The sequence below is a fragment of the Salvelinus sp. IW2-2015 genome, linkage group LG5, assembly GCF_002910315.2.
Source record: "Salvelinus sp. IW2-2015 linkage group LG5, ASM291031v2, whole genome shotgun sequence".
NCBI classification, from domain to species: domain Eukaryota; kingdom Metazoa; phylum Chordata; class Actinopteri; order Salmoniformes; family Salmonidae; genus Salvelinus; species Salvelinus sp. IW2-2015.
The window spans coordinates 13,325,072-13,340,295 of NC_036844.1; the positions used below are offsets into that span (position 1 = coordinate 13,325,072).

Genomic DNA, 15,224 nt, shown 5'->3' on the forward strand with positions numbered 1-15,224 from the left:
CCCAGCACCTGACTGGTGTGTCAGACACACACATATGCACACACACATATGCACACAACTAGGATTCTAATCAAGCCCGGCACCTGACTGTCATCTCAAAGGGCTGTTTCGCTCTGGCATCACTCGGAAGCCCCTTAGCGTTCTACTGGGATATTGTGTAGGGCGTTCACTCACTGCTCTAGAATATAGAGAAAGACTGGGCAATTCAAGAGGCATCTATGACATTTATGACAAAACATTTTCTTTGCCCTATGTCATTATAAATAACATAGCATTAATCTTTCTATTGTTCTCTACAATATTACCTTAATATACTTGTACTTGACAGTGTTGATGAAATAAGAACGTTAATTTGCTGTTTAGAAATTTTTAAAGTTCTTGAAATTTTCCGCATTGACTGACCTTCATGGACCGCAGAGTGAAGGAAAAGCAGCCAACAAGTGCTCACCATATGTGGGAACTCCTTCAAGACTGCTGGAAAAGCAGTCCAGGTGAAGCTAGTTGAGAGAATGCCAAGAGTGTGCAAAGCTGTCATCAAGGCAAAGGGTGGCTACTTTGAAGAATCTAAAATGTTAAATATATTTAGATTTTTTTAACACTTTTTTGGTTACCACATGATTCCATATGTGTTATTTCATAGTTTTGATGTCTTCACTATTATTCTACAACTTAGAAGAGAGTAAAAACAAAGAAAAATGAGAGCCAGTTTCATTATAGCGCTTGATGTTTTTTTGCGACTGCACTTGAAGAAACTTTAAAAGTTCTTGAAATTTTCCGCATTGACTGAACTTCATGTCTTAAAGTAATGATGGACTGTCGTTTCTCTTTGCTTATCTGAGCTGTTCTTGACATAATATTGACTTGGTCTTTTACCAAATAGGGCTATGCTGTATACCACCCCTACCTTGTCACAACACAACTGATTGGCTCATATGCATTCCAGGTGACTACTTCATGAAGCTGGTTGAGAGAATGCCAGGAGTGTGCAAAGCTGTCATCAAGGCAAAGGGTGGCTACTTTGAAGAATCTCAACACTGTTTAACAGTTTTTGGGTTACTACATGATTCCATATGTGTTATTTCATAGTTTTGATGTCTTCACTATTATTCTACAATGTAGAAAATAGTAAAAATAAAGAAAAACCCTTGAATGAGTAGGTGTGTCCAAACTTTTGACAGGTGCTGTATATGGTAGAGACATAGGGTTTGGACAATTTTTCTGACACAATTCTCTATTGATTTGTATAAACCTTGAATTAATTAATACTTTTATGGGTGAACACCCTATATTGTGACAACACCAGTTCATTAAATTAGCTCATCTGCAATGATTATGCTGTATCCGGTCTCACCAGTACACCACAACAGATTTTTTAAAAGTTTGTTTGTGTGTAAAGAGAAGCACTGCTGGCTTTGCTTGTTCTCCAAAGATAATGAGATCTGCACAGGAACAGGACTGAGAAAATCGCTAAGTAGACTGAAGCTCCAAGAAAAGGAGCATTTGCCAAAATATGCAAAAGAGGCATTAGCAGCTAAAAGTGGCAGGTTAATTGGGGGCTCGCTAAGTTTTGGCAGACTGGCTGACTGGCTGCGTCTTTTTCCCTCACTCCCACGAAGAAGAAAACAAAACTAAAACTGTGACAGTTGTGGTGTCACAAGTAAAAATGTGACAGTTGTGGTGTCACAAGTAATTGGCATTAAAATAGCATTTTATGATTAAGATCATTATTTTGATGGTGTTCATCGTGATAATAAGGTTTCATGTATAGGTTGTTATGAATAAAAAGACACAATAAGGTGCAGAGCGTTCGATTTGCCTGCTGGGGGACAAGAAGATCCCAGCTCTGCTAATTGACAACTGCATGCCATTTTCAAAGGATTGTTTAATAAATGTTAACTATTTGGTTGTAGACCTCCCAAAGGCCCTGCATCGCAGTGCTAGCTGTGCCACTAGAGATTCTGGGTCCAGGCTCTGCCGCAGCCGGCCGTGACCGGGAGACCCATGGGACGGCGCACAATTGGTCCCAGCGTCGTCCGTGTTAGGGGAAGGTTTGGCCGGCAGGGATGTCCTTGTACCATTGCGCACTAGCGACTCGTGTGGCGGGCCGGGCGCAGTGGACGCTGACACGGTCGCCAGGTGTACGGTGTTTCCTCCGACAGATTGGTGCGGCTAGCTTCCGGGTTAGGTGGGCATTGTGTCAAGAAGCAGTGTGCCTTGGCTGGGTTGTGTTTCGGAGGAAGCACAGGTCTCTCGACCTTCGCCTCTCCCGAGTCCGTACTTGGTACGTCCAATATAATTGGATACCACCATATTGGTGGAGAAAACGGGGTCCATTTTTWAAATAAAATTAATAATTAAAAAGAATAATCATCTTTGGTTGTAATATCATCACCTCTCGAAAAGCATAAATCAGAAATACACATTTCCGATTATTCCATTCAAAACAATTGCGCACATTTACAGTCGCTCTATCATCAGAGTRATACAGCAGTCACTGCATGCTGTTCATGATCAATAAACATCAATTGATCATGTCATTTCAGATACGTGAGGGTAGCCTGACAATATCTCTCAATATTGGCCACCATTAACMGGATATTTGAGTGATATAAAATCAAAAGAACTATACCTGAGTGGTTTAGATTATTTCCCATCCTTTGTGGGCTCTGCCTGTCAAGCAGCAGAAGGGCGCGTTTGCCAACGTACTATTAGCTGGTAATGTTTACAAGCTACCGGTAGAAACTTTGTTCAATTGGCTAAACATAGTGCTAAGTAGACCCATTTTAACTGAGGAAACTACCTTAACTGTGTAGTTAATAACGATAGGATAATGATGCTGGTGGAAAGATAATGTTCAATATTGGTGATATGATCATGTTTGTGGGAATAATGGATCTGGATCATGATGTTGGAGTTCTGGGTTGGAGAGTTGTATCTGTGAGAGGTGGCATGACAACATATAAATGGCTGTTATAGCAGAGTAGCCATAGTGGGTTTTGTGTGCTACATTGTGTTCTAAAGTAGGATGGTGGTTGGGGAGAACTCACCCTGTGGCTTGGCGTCGTGTAGCAGCTTTCGATCTGCAAAGACACAGAGACACCATGTCATTTCACTTCTACTTGAATGGAATAATACAGGATGTAACCTGCAGTTGTTTTACAACGAGCACCCTTAAGTGTGTGTGTGTGTGTGTGTGTGTCTGTCGTGGTAGTGAGATTGGCCCAGTGATAATACTCTTTATGACACGGGGAGTGTATGTGTGTGCGCGCACGTGTGTACATGCCCAAATGTGATCATGATCTCAATGTGTGTGTCTTACAGTTGGTAGTGAGATTGGCTCGGTGATAGGATTTTCTATCACCCAGGGATTTTATCGAGCGCGTGTGTCTGTGCGTGTGTGAGTGTGTGTGTGGATATTGACGTGAAGAACATAAGGCTGATTGTCTTCCCGCATCTCCCTCAGGGAGGATGAGAACGGATGGATGATTAAAAAATGACTTGAGAAAATATGGGCATCAGAAGAATTAAGAAATAAGTATGGACTTTCATCCAGTGTGTGGATTACAGGGGGGCCCTGAACTCATGAGACATGAGCTCCCCTATATGTAACAAAAGGCATTAAGTTAATAAGTTAATCATTCTCCTGTTCTCTCATTTGTATTTGCGTCCAATATTTCAGCCCGTTTTCAGGTGTTCTGACTTTTCTTTTGACAAAAAAGGTCAATTTGTCAGCAAAACCCATACATTAATTCAGGCTAATGGAGTGTAGGTCTAATGAACATCCCTCAATGTCATTACACTGTTTGGTGTTTTATAACTAATGTGCACTGTTTGGATGCTGGAATTATTTGGGAGTGGATTGTATTATGAACGTGCGCAGGTAGCCTACTTTTTGAAGTGACAATTGTTGTGTTCATGCCACAATAAAAGGTAAGACATTTTTACTGTTAAAATACACGTCTTAACTTAGGCCCATAAAACGTTTCTATACAAAATAAAAATAAAAATACTAAGTCCCCTGAAAAAAAGCCCTTGAATGTCACGATATAATTGAAACTCTGCTTCCATACCATGCTGTCAAACCACTGTATGTGGGTCACTGCTTATGGCAGCACTAAGGAACTAAGGATGGATTTGTCCACAGCACTGCTGGTGTTGCAACTGGAAACGAGCCAGCCAATAGAAGACTAATCTGTCTTTGGCAATGTTTTAATTCTCAACAAAATAAGTGTGGTATTGAKGATGATGATGACGATAATGATGATGATCCCTATGATGAACATTCTGCCGATCACAAAGACGATGATGGTGAAGATTATAATGAAGATTTGAATGATGACAATATCTACCAGATGAAGCTGCATGTGACATTACTCACTCTGAGTGCAGAGGCCCCCGGTGCAGTTATCTGTTCCCAGGGCGGCCCCGTCACACAGCCTGCCTCCATGTTTAGGCTCCGGGGCTGTACATTCTCTGCTGCGCTGCCTCGCACACTCCGCACTGCACACCGTCCATTCTGTCCACTCTCCCCAGCCACCATCCACTGAGAGGGAAGGTAGAGTTAAAAAAACATACACGCTTAATACAGGCATGTACACACACGCGCACACAAATTCGCACACACACGCGCACACACACGCGCACACACAGAGAGAGAGAGAGACACACACAGAACCTTAGACCCAACACATATCATAAATTCCTAGCGTTAGCAAACAGCTGAGCGGAACATAACTGCACCCCCAATATGGACCTTACCGATAGAGCACATGCAATGGACCAGCCCTATAGCCCACCACACAAAACCCCCTCTTCTTTCTCTCCAGGGCCGACATTAGAAAAGTACCATGTTATGTTCTATCCTGTTGCTGACTCAAGCCAGAAAAGACAGTTTTATTTTTGTCTTGTTCCATCATGTCTCCTTTACCACCTTACCAATTCCATAGGTTTTCAAGGTTTCCCTTTGCCTTGCTAATCTAAATGCAAATGCTGTGTTTGCACACTGGCTGAGACTCACAGAGAGAGAAAGTCTTGTGGAGGAGAGAGAGTTGAGAGAGAGGGGAAGAGAGAGGACGAGAGAGAGAGAGAGAGAGAGAGAGAGAGAGAGAGAGAGAGGGGGGGCTTATGGACAAGAAAGAGAGGAAAGGGACAGAAAGAGAGAGAGAGAGAATAAGAGAGGGAGAGAATGAGAGAGAGAAGAGTGGTTGAGATGAATGGAGATTGTGTTGGCGGGAGAGTGCTGCCCTCGCCAGATAACTTTTTCCCTTTTCTCCAACACGTTTCCCTGGTGATTGGTACAGTGGTCTGAAACCATACATTTCACCGCATGTCGAGGAACACTTGGACAGCGCTGATTAGACAGATGCTCTGATAACGGGCACCACTCCTTCTCTCTTGCTCTGTCTTTCTTTCTTTCACTTTCTCTGTAAGGGCTATTCTACATCCTTCTGTTGTTAACTATGCTGCACTCAAGTTCCTTTTCTCTTTCTCCCTTTTTCTCTCTGCTTCACTTTTTCTTAACCTTTTTCTTTTCAAGTTTCAAGTTCTATTGTCACATGCACAAGTACAGGGAAATGCCTTTCTTGCAAGCTCTTTCCCAACAATGCAGTAATCAATGTCAGTAGTACAATAAATTAAAGTAGAACAAAAACACACGAGAAATAGAAATAAGAAGAACACGAGGAAGTAAGTAAGCTACATACAGGGTCAGTTCCAGGGTCAGAGCCAATACCATATTTACAATGTACAGGGATACTGGAAGGGTAGGGGTAAATATGTCTAGGGGTATGGTGATTAGGCATCAACATATACAGTTGAAGTCGGAAGTTTACATACACTTAGGTTGGAGTCATTAAAACTCGTTTTTCAACCACTCCACACATTTCTTGTTAACAAACTATAGTTTTTGTAACGCTCGTCGTTGGAAGGAGGTGAGGACCAAAGTGCAGCGTGGTAAGTGTTCATCATTATATTTATTAAACATAGAACACTAAACAAAATAACAAAGGAGAACGAAACGCAACAGTTCTGTAAGGTGACATCCACTACACAGAAAATAATCACCCACAAATCACAATGAAAAACAGGCTACCTAAATATGGCTCCCAATCAGAGACAACGACTGACACCTGCCTCTGATTGAGAACCATACTAGGCCAAACAAATAGAAAAGGACAATAGAACAAAACATAGAAAAAACAACATAGAATGCCCACCCCAACTCACGCCCTGACCAAACTAAAATAAAGACATAACAAAGGAACTAAGGTCAGAACGTGACAGTTTTGGCAAGTCGGTAAGGACATCTACTTTGTGCATGACCCAAGTAATTTTTCCAACAATTGTTTACAGAGAGATTATTTCACTTATAATTCACTGTATCACAATTCCAGTGGGTCAGAAGTTTACATACACTAAATTGACTGTGCCTTTAAACAGCTTGGAAAATGTGCATGGAATAGGCTTAATTTCTCAGAACAAGAATAGACTGACGAGGTTCAGAAGAAAGTTCTTTGTTTCTGGCCATTTTGAGCCTGTAATCGAACCCACAAATGATGATGCTCCAGATACTCAACTAGTCTAAAGGCCAGTTTTATTGCTTCTTTAATCAGAACAAGTTTTCAGTTGTGCTAACATAATTGCAAAAGGGTTTTCTAATGATCAATTAGCCTTTTAAAATTATAATCTTGGATTAGCTAGCACAACGTGTCATTGGAACACAGGAGTGATGGTTGCTGATAATGGGCCTCTGTACGCCTATGTAGATATTCCATTAAAATTCAGCCATCTCCAGCTACAATAGTCATTTACAAAATGTCTACACTGTATTTCTGATCAATTTGATGTTATTTTAAATGGACAAAAAATTGGCTTTTCTTTCAAAAACAAGGACATTTCTAAGTGACTTTTGAACGGTGGTGTATATATTAGGGTCAYTGCAGATAGTCCATTTAGACATTTTGTTAGCAATTTGCAGTCTTATGTCTTGGGGATTGAAGCTGTTCAGAAGCCTGTTGCTGTCAGACTTGTTGCTCCGGTACCGTTGGCCGTGCGGAAGCAGAGAGAACAGTCTATGGCTGGAGTCTTTTTCTGGTACTTTCCTTTCATACCGCATGATATTCTTTATCCATGTTCACACTCTTCTAATCTTCTCCCTCTCTCGCCCTCTCTCTCTAGCCCTGTCTCTCTCTCTCTCTCTTCTCTATATCCTTTTCTCTCTCTCTCGGAGGGGAGAAATGGGGTCAGACGATGAAAGCGGTTTATGAAAGCGGTTTGGAGGGAAATTATCCTAACAGCAGCAGGGGAGCTCACCTCCTCCTTGGAGAGGAATGCTGTCATAATACAGATTGCTTTGGCAAATAATGCAACCTTACAACAAACATATCCCCCCTCCCAGACAGTTGGATAGAATGAGAACAGACAGACAGACAGATAMCCAGCCAGATAGCCATATAGACAAACAGACCTGGGCAGAGGGCATTACAGGTACTCTTCTGGACAGACATGCCCTCGCAGAAGGTGCCCCCGTTGAGAGGGGCGGGGTTGGTGCAGGTACGGGAGCGTTTCTGGACCCCCCGCCCACAGCGCACATTACAGGCGGACCAGTCTGTCCACAATGACCACCCTCCGTTCACTGGAGAGATAGACAAAGGGGGAGAAGGTGGAAGGAAGTAGAGGGAGAGATGGAAAATAGGCGAAGGAGATGGGAAGGAGGTTGAAGGAGAAGGATAGAAGGAGAGGGAGAAGAACATGGAGAGAAAAATAGAGGGGGGGGAAAGGAGAGAAGCATGTAAAATGTAACATGACAGCAGAGTATGTGGAGGGAAGAGTAAAAACCTCCACACACACAGGCTAACTGCCTAAAACACAGGAGTGTGAAAGGCCAAGAAACCAAAGGCATGTCAGAGTTCTCTCTCTCTCTCTCTCTCTCTCTCTCTCTCTCTCTCTCTCTCTCTCTCTCTCTCTCTCTCTCTCTCTCTCTCTCTGATGTGCTGGGCTCAAAAGCAGCTGAGTGATTGACTGATTATGAGTCCATTGATCATCATTCATCGCCAGACAGGAAACAAATGTCAGTTTGAGAACACATTACTCCACTACATCTGTCTGTAGGCTCTCTCTCCCAGCAGGGCCTCCAGGCACATTATTAACATGACAGGCAGTCAGGTACACTATATATACAAATGTATGTGGACACCAATTCAAATTAGTGGATTCGACAATTTCAGCCACACCCGTTGCTGACAGGTGTATAAAATTGAGCACACAGCCATACAATCTCCATAGACAAACATTGGCAGTAGAATGGCCTTACTGAAGAGCTCAGTGACTTTCAACYTGGCACCGTCATAGGAAGCCACCTTTCCAACAAGTCAGTTCATCAAAATTTTGCCCTGCTAGAGCTGCCCCGGTCAACTGTAAGTGCTGTTATTGTGAAGTGAAAATGTCTAGGAGCAACAACGGCTCAGCAGTGAGGTGGTAGGCCACACAAGCTCACAGAACGGGACCACCGAGTGCTGAAGCGTGTAAAAATCAACTGTCCTCGGTTGCAACACTCACTACCGAGTTCCTGGAAGCAACGTCAGCACAAGAACTGTTTGTCTGGTGCTTCATGAAATGGGTTTCCATGGCTGAGCAGCCGCACACAAGCCTAAGATCACCATGCCAATGCCAAGTGTCGCTGGAGTGGTGTAAAGCTCGCCGCCATTGGACTCTGAAGCAGTGAAAACACGTTCTCTGGAGTGATGAATCACGCTTCACCATCTGGCAGTCCGACGGAAGAATCTGGGTTCGTCGGATGCCAGGAGAACGCTACCTGCCCCAATGCATAGTGRCAACTGTATAGTTTGGTGGAGGAGAACCGTTTTTCATGGTTCCGGCCCCTTAGTTCCAGTGAAGGGAAATCTTAATGCTACAGCATACAATGACATTCTAGACATTTCTTGGCTTCCAACTTTGTGGCAACAGTTTGGGGAAGGCCCTTTCCTGTTTCAGCATGGTCCATACAGAAATGGTTTGTCGAGATCGGTGTGGAAGCACTTGACTGGCCTACACAGAGCCCTGACCTCAACCCCATCAAACATATTTGGGATGAATTGGAACACAGACTGCGAGCCAGGCGTAATCGTCCAACATCAGTACTCTTGTGGCTGAATGGAAGCAAGTCCCCGCAGCAATGTTCCAACATCTAGTGGAAAGTCTTCCAAGAAGAGTGGAGGCTGTTCTAGCAGCAAAGGGCAGATCAACTCCATATTAATTCCCATGATTTTGGAATGAGATGTTTGACGGCCATGTGTCCACATACTTTTGGCCAAGTAGTTTAGCTACACAGATGACTGATAGGCCTCAACAGGTTCTGTGTATAGACAAAAACAGCAGCTGGATTTCCAGCAGTCTTAATGACTGTCGGTGTGGTGATTTGGTCTCATTGACACAGAGGAGGAGGTTTTGAACTAGCAACGTGGGTTTGAGAGAGCGAATGAATAAATTAGAGAAGAGGAAAAAAATATAATATTCAGAGAGATGTTTCATGAGGTTTAATTAATGAGATTTTATCGTTGTCTTTCTGTTCACACAGTCCTGTGYAGTTATGATAGGCGCTATTCGGTTCCTATCACTCTTTCCTTCCTTCCTACAGTACGAGCCTGCGAAAGCACAAGCAACAGAGAATCCTAGCCTCCAGGTAGCTAGCAGGCACGCAGCTGAGGAGTTTTGACAGCTTATGTCAAAGCTTTCCCCATGTCTTTAAATGTCTCGTTGTGTTTAAACTCAACCAGGAAGTCGCTCATCACATGCCCGTCACAAGATGGAACATAACACCAAGACATGTCAGCTTCTGACTGCTATTAACACCTACTGCTGTCTGCTGCCTACGAGAGACTGATTGGAGTAAATGAATTGACAGAAGGCAGAAAAGATCTTCTTCAGATACATGTCAAGAGAAAGGAGATGCTAACAATGTGAAAATGCATGTGGAACGTACCTATGCAGGTACATTAAAAGAAAGAAGAAATAAATACGTGTGATGTGACAGGCTACGACGAATGACGGAAAAATACAAAGGCTGAGTGTAAATTAGGAGAGAGAATACAAGGGATGTTGTTTGTAAGGAAAATTCTCACATAATATCCATGAATTGTGTGTCAAAACAGGACAACTCTGTATGGTTTATTTGTTGTACTTTGTGTCTGACTACACTGTGACTTAGTGAAATAATTGAACACCCCTCAAAATCAAGCTGCGCTTGATTGAGCTTGCCTTTGTGCAATGGACTTAATTAGAATAGTCCCAAAAGTGAAAATGCTGTCTGTCTCTCAAGACAGACTCAATCAAATGCTCAAAGTAATCGAAATAAATGGTTTGCTCTATAAGGTCTGCTGCATAGGGAAAGGTAGTATTCATTAGGTACGAAATAGAATAAAACAGACTGAAACAAAGACGGGCTACCCGTGTAGCCCGAAACAAGGACGGGCTACGGTGTGTCCTAATGAATTCAATCCAGTTGTCTTACCAAATACGACCACAGTGGCYGTGAGGCTGCGTCTCTTGGCCACGATGTTGCTGGCCAGACATGTGTAGTTTCCCGAGTCAGACAAACGCGCCTTCTGGATGATCAGGTTGTGGTCTGCTCGCGTGTCGATATTCCCATCCGAGCCCACCAGCTCCTCATTCTTCAACCACTCCACCTAGAACAACAGAGATTAATAAGGAGTGAGGCTGCCATTGGTCAAAATCAGAAATCCACCAATCAGAATTAAGAATGGGAGTGAGGCTGCTAAAAAAGTACATTTGAAATCATTCTCGCACACAACGTCATGTAGGTTTGGAGTAACATTGTAAACTAAATATTTCCTAATGACTCACCCTGAATTTAATGTCAATGCTCTATCGATCACCACATACATATAATTCACTGGCCCGAAGTAGGCGTTACAACCCTCACTATTAGAATCAGCCTATGAAAGCAACTCCCAGCCTCCCTTCAACCAATCAGAGAGATTCCCAGCCCCACCTCAACCAATCAAAGCAAAGCTCTCAGCAGGGTCACACACCCCAACCATTAGCAATTCAGCAGCCATGTTGCGAGCGAAAGTAATTAGGAATTACAAACTAAACTAACGCTCCACTGATGCGTCCCTATATCGCATGGCTGGCCCTGTAAATTGAAATGAATGTGCCTTTGGGTGGAGGTGCTCAATGAGAGCGACTGGCCAGGGCATTTGGGAGTAAAGCTTGATTTATGACTGTGTGTTTGACGACAAAAAATTCTCCCCAACCCACTGGGAGCCCTGTTGGTGTATGTGTCCATTTGCCAGTGGAATACCAGAACCACCAATAACAGACAATCTCAGAGATTGCTTTGCTCTTTGGTAATGCCCCCAATAGACAAATGCGAGCAGAGAAATCCATAAATCACCAGTCATGTCACAAGTGGCTTTTTTTCTCCCTTTGATGGCCAGAGAAGTCTTTCATCATGTGCTTTTAATTTCACTCTTTTCACAGTTCTGCTCCAGAGCGCCAAGAGAAACTAAGCTGGTGACACTTCTCTACCTATCTTCCTTTCTCTCTACACAATTGTTCCTGGCCTTTAATGAATAATCAACCCCCACGTTGCCTTTCCAACTACTTTCTCCAGCACTGCTACCAACGACATGTACTCAACTCAACAGAGAGGGTCAGTACTAAGAACCTGCCAAACCAGAAAAGGAAGCCATATTGTTTATGATTCTTTTTCCAATTGTGGATGTATTTATTTATTCACACATAAAACAGGGTAATTAGACTTATTTTTACCATCACACCATTTGTCTTTATTAGTCATGTATTATTTCTCACTGTCTAATGATTACCTTTTTGTGTTGTTGCTCATCCAGTCTTTCTCTTCCTCCCCCCCACTATCTCTCCATCTCTCTCTGATGTTTCTGCTTTACTGTCTGTCCGTCTGTCCGTCCGTCCGTCCGTCCGTCCGTCCGTCCGTCCGTCCGTCTGTCTGTCCGTCCGTCTGTCTGTCTGTCTCTGTGTGTGTGTGTGTGGGCAGTGATTTGCATTCTGTGGTGGAAGTCCCGGAGTCTGGCTGTTGGGGTTGGTTGGGAGTGGATAATACGTAGGCGGTGATAAGGACGTAGAGACAGAAAGCCCGGGGAGGGTGGGACATGGATTTGTTTACAGTCATTTGCCACATTTGTTCCAATTAGAAGGCATCAAGCAGCACTGGGTTGAGCCATGTCCACTCTGAGGTGTGTGTGTGTATGAAGTGTGTGATCGAGTGATTGTACATAATGACGGTTTGTGTGTGTGTGTGTTGATAAGTGTCTGATGCCGTCTCCCCAAGTTGATTTGCTCTTAAACCGTAACAAAACATTTTAATTGGTGAAGCACATGTCTTAAGGTGAAGGCGCCAAACAAAATAGAACACACATATGAAATGGAAATGCTTTATACATTAATTAAAAGTTGCCTAATTAACTGATTCCATAAATGAGAAGCACAAGGCTTTTCATGGCCTCTGTCTCCCACAACCATCTGTTACTCCTGTGTCTGTTCCGTCTGGACTAACTGATACTGACAGTGTGGTAGTCTGTCTTGATAACCCATCTCGTTTGACTGGTCAGACTGTCCTCAAGTGTGTCACGGTACAGGGTTGTGCCATATCTACTGGTGTCATGACAGGAGCGAGCCAGCAGGGCGCGGGGTGACTGGCACTCCCACGGTGGGAGTGGTATGGAGGCTTTGATATTTATTGTGACGGTTTGAAGCTGCTTGAAATTGCAGATATGAAAAAGTTGACATCCGTGGCTAACCCCCTGGCAGTGCCCCGCATCCCTCATTTGCAGAGAATTAGCCAAAGGAGCCATAGCTACTACCTCATAACCTTGACTCAACAACAAAGCTAAGCGCCAATCAGGTCATTCCAATCAGCCCATACATAAAATCAGGTGTAATAACTAATCACTCTGAAACAAAAAAGCAACCGGCCGCCACATTTACATTCATTTACAGTGGAAGTGAAAGCGACAACAAGGCAATTACCAAACATTGCGGCATTTGCCCGTTTCCTTCCATCCAACTCAATTAACTATGAGTTTCATTAACAAGCCCCTTACTCCTCCTCCATCACTCCTTCCTCTCCATCCCCTCCTCCCTCAATCATGTCCGGCCTTTTCCCCATCGACGCTCCGATGACTTTTGGAGAAATCACATTAAAACAAATGAGCTTTCGGAATGTGACAGTGACATTACGCTGTGGCGGGGGCGGTGGCGGCAGTGCACTAAACCTTCGGTGTGTCCTTGTCTTATCTCGCCGTCGTTTGGAAATGTTATGTTTATCAGTGCATAATTACATTTTAAGCACTTTAAATTACTTTGGATCAGCCGACTTAATGATTAATTACAATTTGGTGGTGGAAGATTGGTTGCTTAATACGAAGCCTAATGATTGTGAAGTAAAACATTTTCCTCTCAAAGTTATTGAAAAGTATTTTTTTCTTTCCACATCTCCAAAGTTCTTAAAGTATTTTTTTCTCTCCACATCTCCAAAGTTATTGAAAAGTATTTTTTTCTCTCCACATCTCCAAAGTTATTGAAAAGTATTTTTTTCTCTCCACATCTCCAAAGTTTTTTCCTTTATTGCCTTGAGTAATCTGTGTGATCATCTTCTTTACAGTTAATATGGGCCTTTCATTGTGGCTGATACTGTAATTGTGTTTTCATTATGCTACTTTCATCATTTACCAGAGATGATCATTCACTTCCTATTGCGTTACATTTACATCACCTATAATGGGGTAGGGTAGCATTTGTTGGGGGTATTCATGACTTATTTATGATTATCCATAATCACGGTAGCATCCATATTCATCTAGAAGTGTTCACAGACATCTTATATTCTTACTTACTATAAAAGTAGTAAGACTCCAAAATTACACAAAAAAAAWATATATACAATTCCTAATGGGCAAAACATAACCCAAAACAAGCTTTTAAATGCATCCAACAACTTGATGTAGTCATTGTGTGCACGAAATATGGGACCAAATACTAAACCTTTGATCACTTTAATACACTATAAGTGAATTTGTCTAAATACTATGACTTCTTCAAATGGGGGCACTAGGTAATAAAGTGCTTTCTAAAAGGTAAAACAGATACAGTGGGGAAAAAAAGTATTGACCTCAATGATCTCTGTCATTGCCAACAAAGGGTATATAACAAAGTATTGAGATAAACTTTTGTTATTGACCAAATACTTATTTTCCACCATAAATTGCAAATAAATTTTTAAAAAATCCTACAGTGTGATTTTCTGGATTTCTTTTTCTCATTTTGTCTGTCATAGTTGAAGTGTACATATGATGAAAATTACAGGCCTCTCATCTTTTTAAGTGGGAGAACTTGCACAATTGGTGGCTGACTAAATACTTTTTTGCCCCACTGTATGTATGTAAATACCCACAAATAAAAGGTGACATTCTGTACTGTCACCTGGTATGAAACATTTTATCTCAAATCCAAAATGCTGGAGTATAGAGCCAAATTCAAAATGTTAGCTTTTCTGTCCAAATACATACAGAGGGGAGTGTAGATAGCGCCATCAAGCATCTAGTTCAGATGTGTCTGCTCCAGTCACAGTCCCCACCAGCTGTACTCTGGGACACAAGCAGCGACTGACTGTGCCATTTTGGCTCCATTACTACTGAGCCAGATGGAGTGACATTCAGGGGTGTAGTGCTGCCGGAGCGCACCAGAGCCTCGCTCCGCCACTTCTCACAGTGGTGCTTGTTTACTAAAGTTAGATCAAAGCTGAATCAATGTCTGCAAAGTCATATGCTATTTAATTAGTATTCCACACAACATAACCGAATAGAATAGCAAAGTATAACGATACTGTTAAACCAAAAACACCACTATTTCTTATGAGATTTTAGGATGATTAGCTGAGTGGTCGCATTGTTTTTCTCATGTGGCTAAAAGCCAACAGTGTGTGTGCCACGGCATCACTAGGCAAKATAGGTGCTTTGATTGAAACAAAATAAAGGCAGGCCTAGCTATGCTATTTGTTACCACCAGGGATGGGCAAAAATGACAAAATACAGATACGAAATACCATAAAGGTCAAAGTATAAAATAATATATATTAATTGTAATTATTTAAATAAAATACATGTATTTTGTATTGTAAAATACAACAATAAATGTGCAAGTAGCTGGCCCGAACAGCATCAACATTC

The 15,224-nt window shown here is 42.4% G+C and overlaps 1 protein-coding gene across 1 annotated transcript in view; it reads right to left on the reverse strand.

Moving 5' to 3' along the window:
- LOC111964499 (netrin receptor UNC5D-like) overlaps positions 1-15,224 on the reverse strand; it is a 316,049-nt gene that overhangs the window by 52,363 nt on the left and 248,462 nt on the right. The window contains exons 5-8 of the mRNA XM_023988387.2: positions 10,508-10,682; positions 7,466-7,633; positions 4,379-4,543; positions 3,048-3,080 (exon numbers count right to left, since the gene is read on the reverse strand). Coding sequence (XP_023844155.1) covers positions 3,048-3,080; positions 4,379-4,543; positions 7,466-7,633; positions 10,508-10,682 — 541 coding nt within the window. The remainder of the gene's footprint in view (positions 1-3,047; positions 3,081-4,378; positions 4,544-7,465; positions 7,634-10,507; positions 10,683-15,224) is intronic.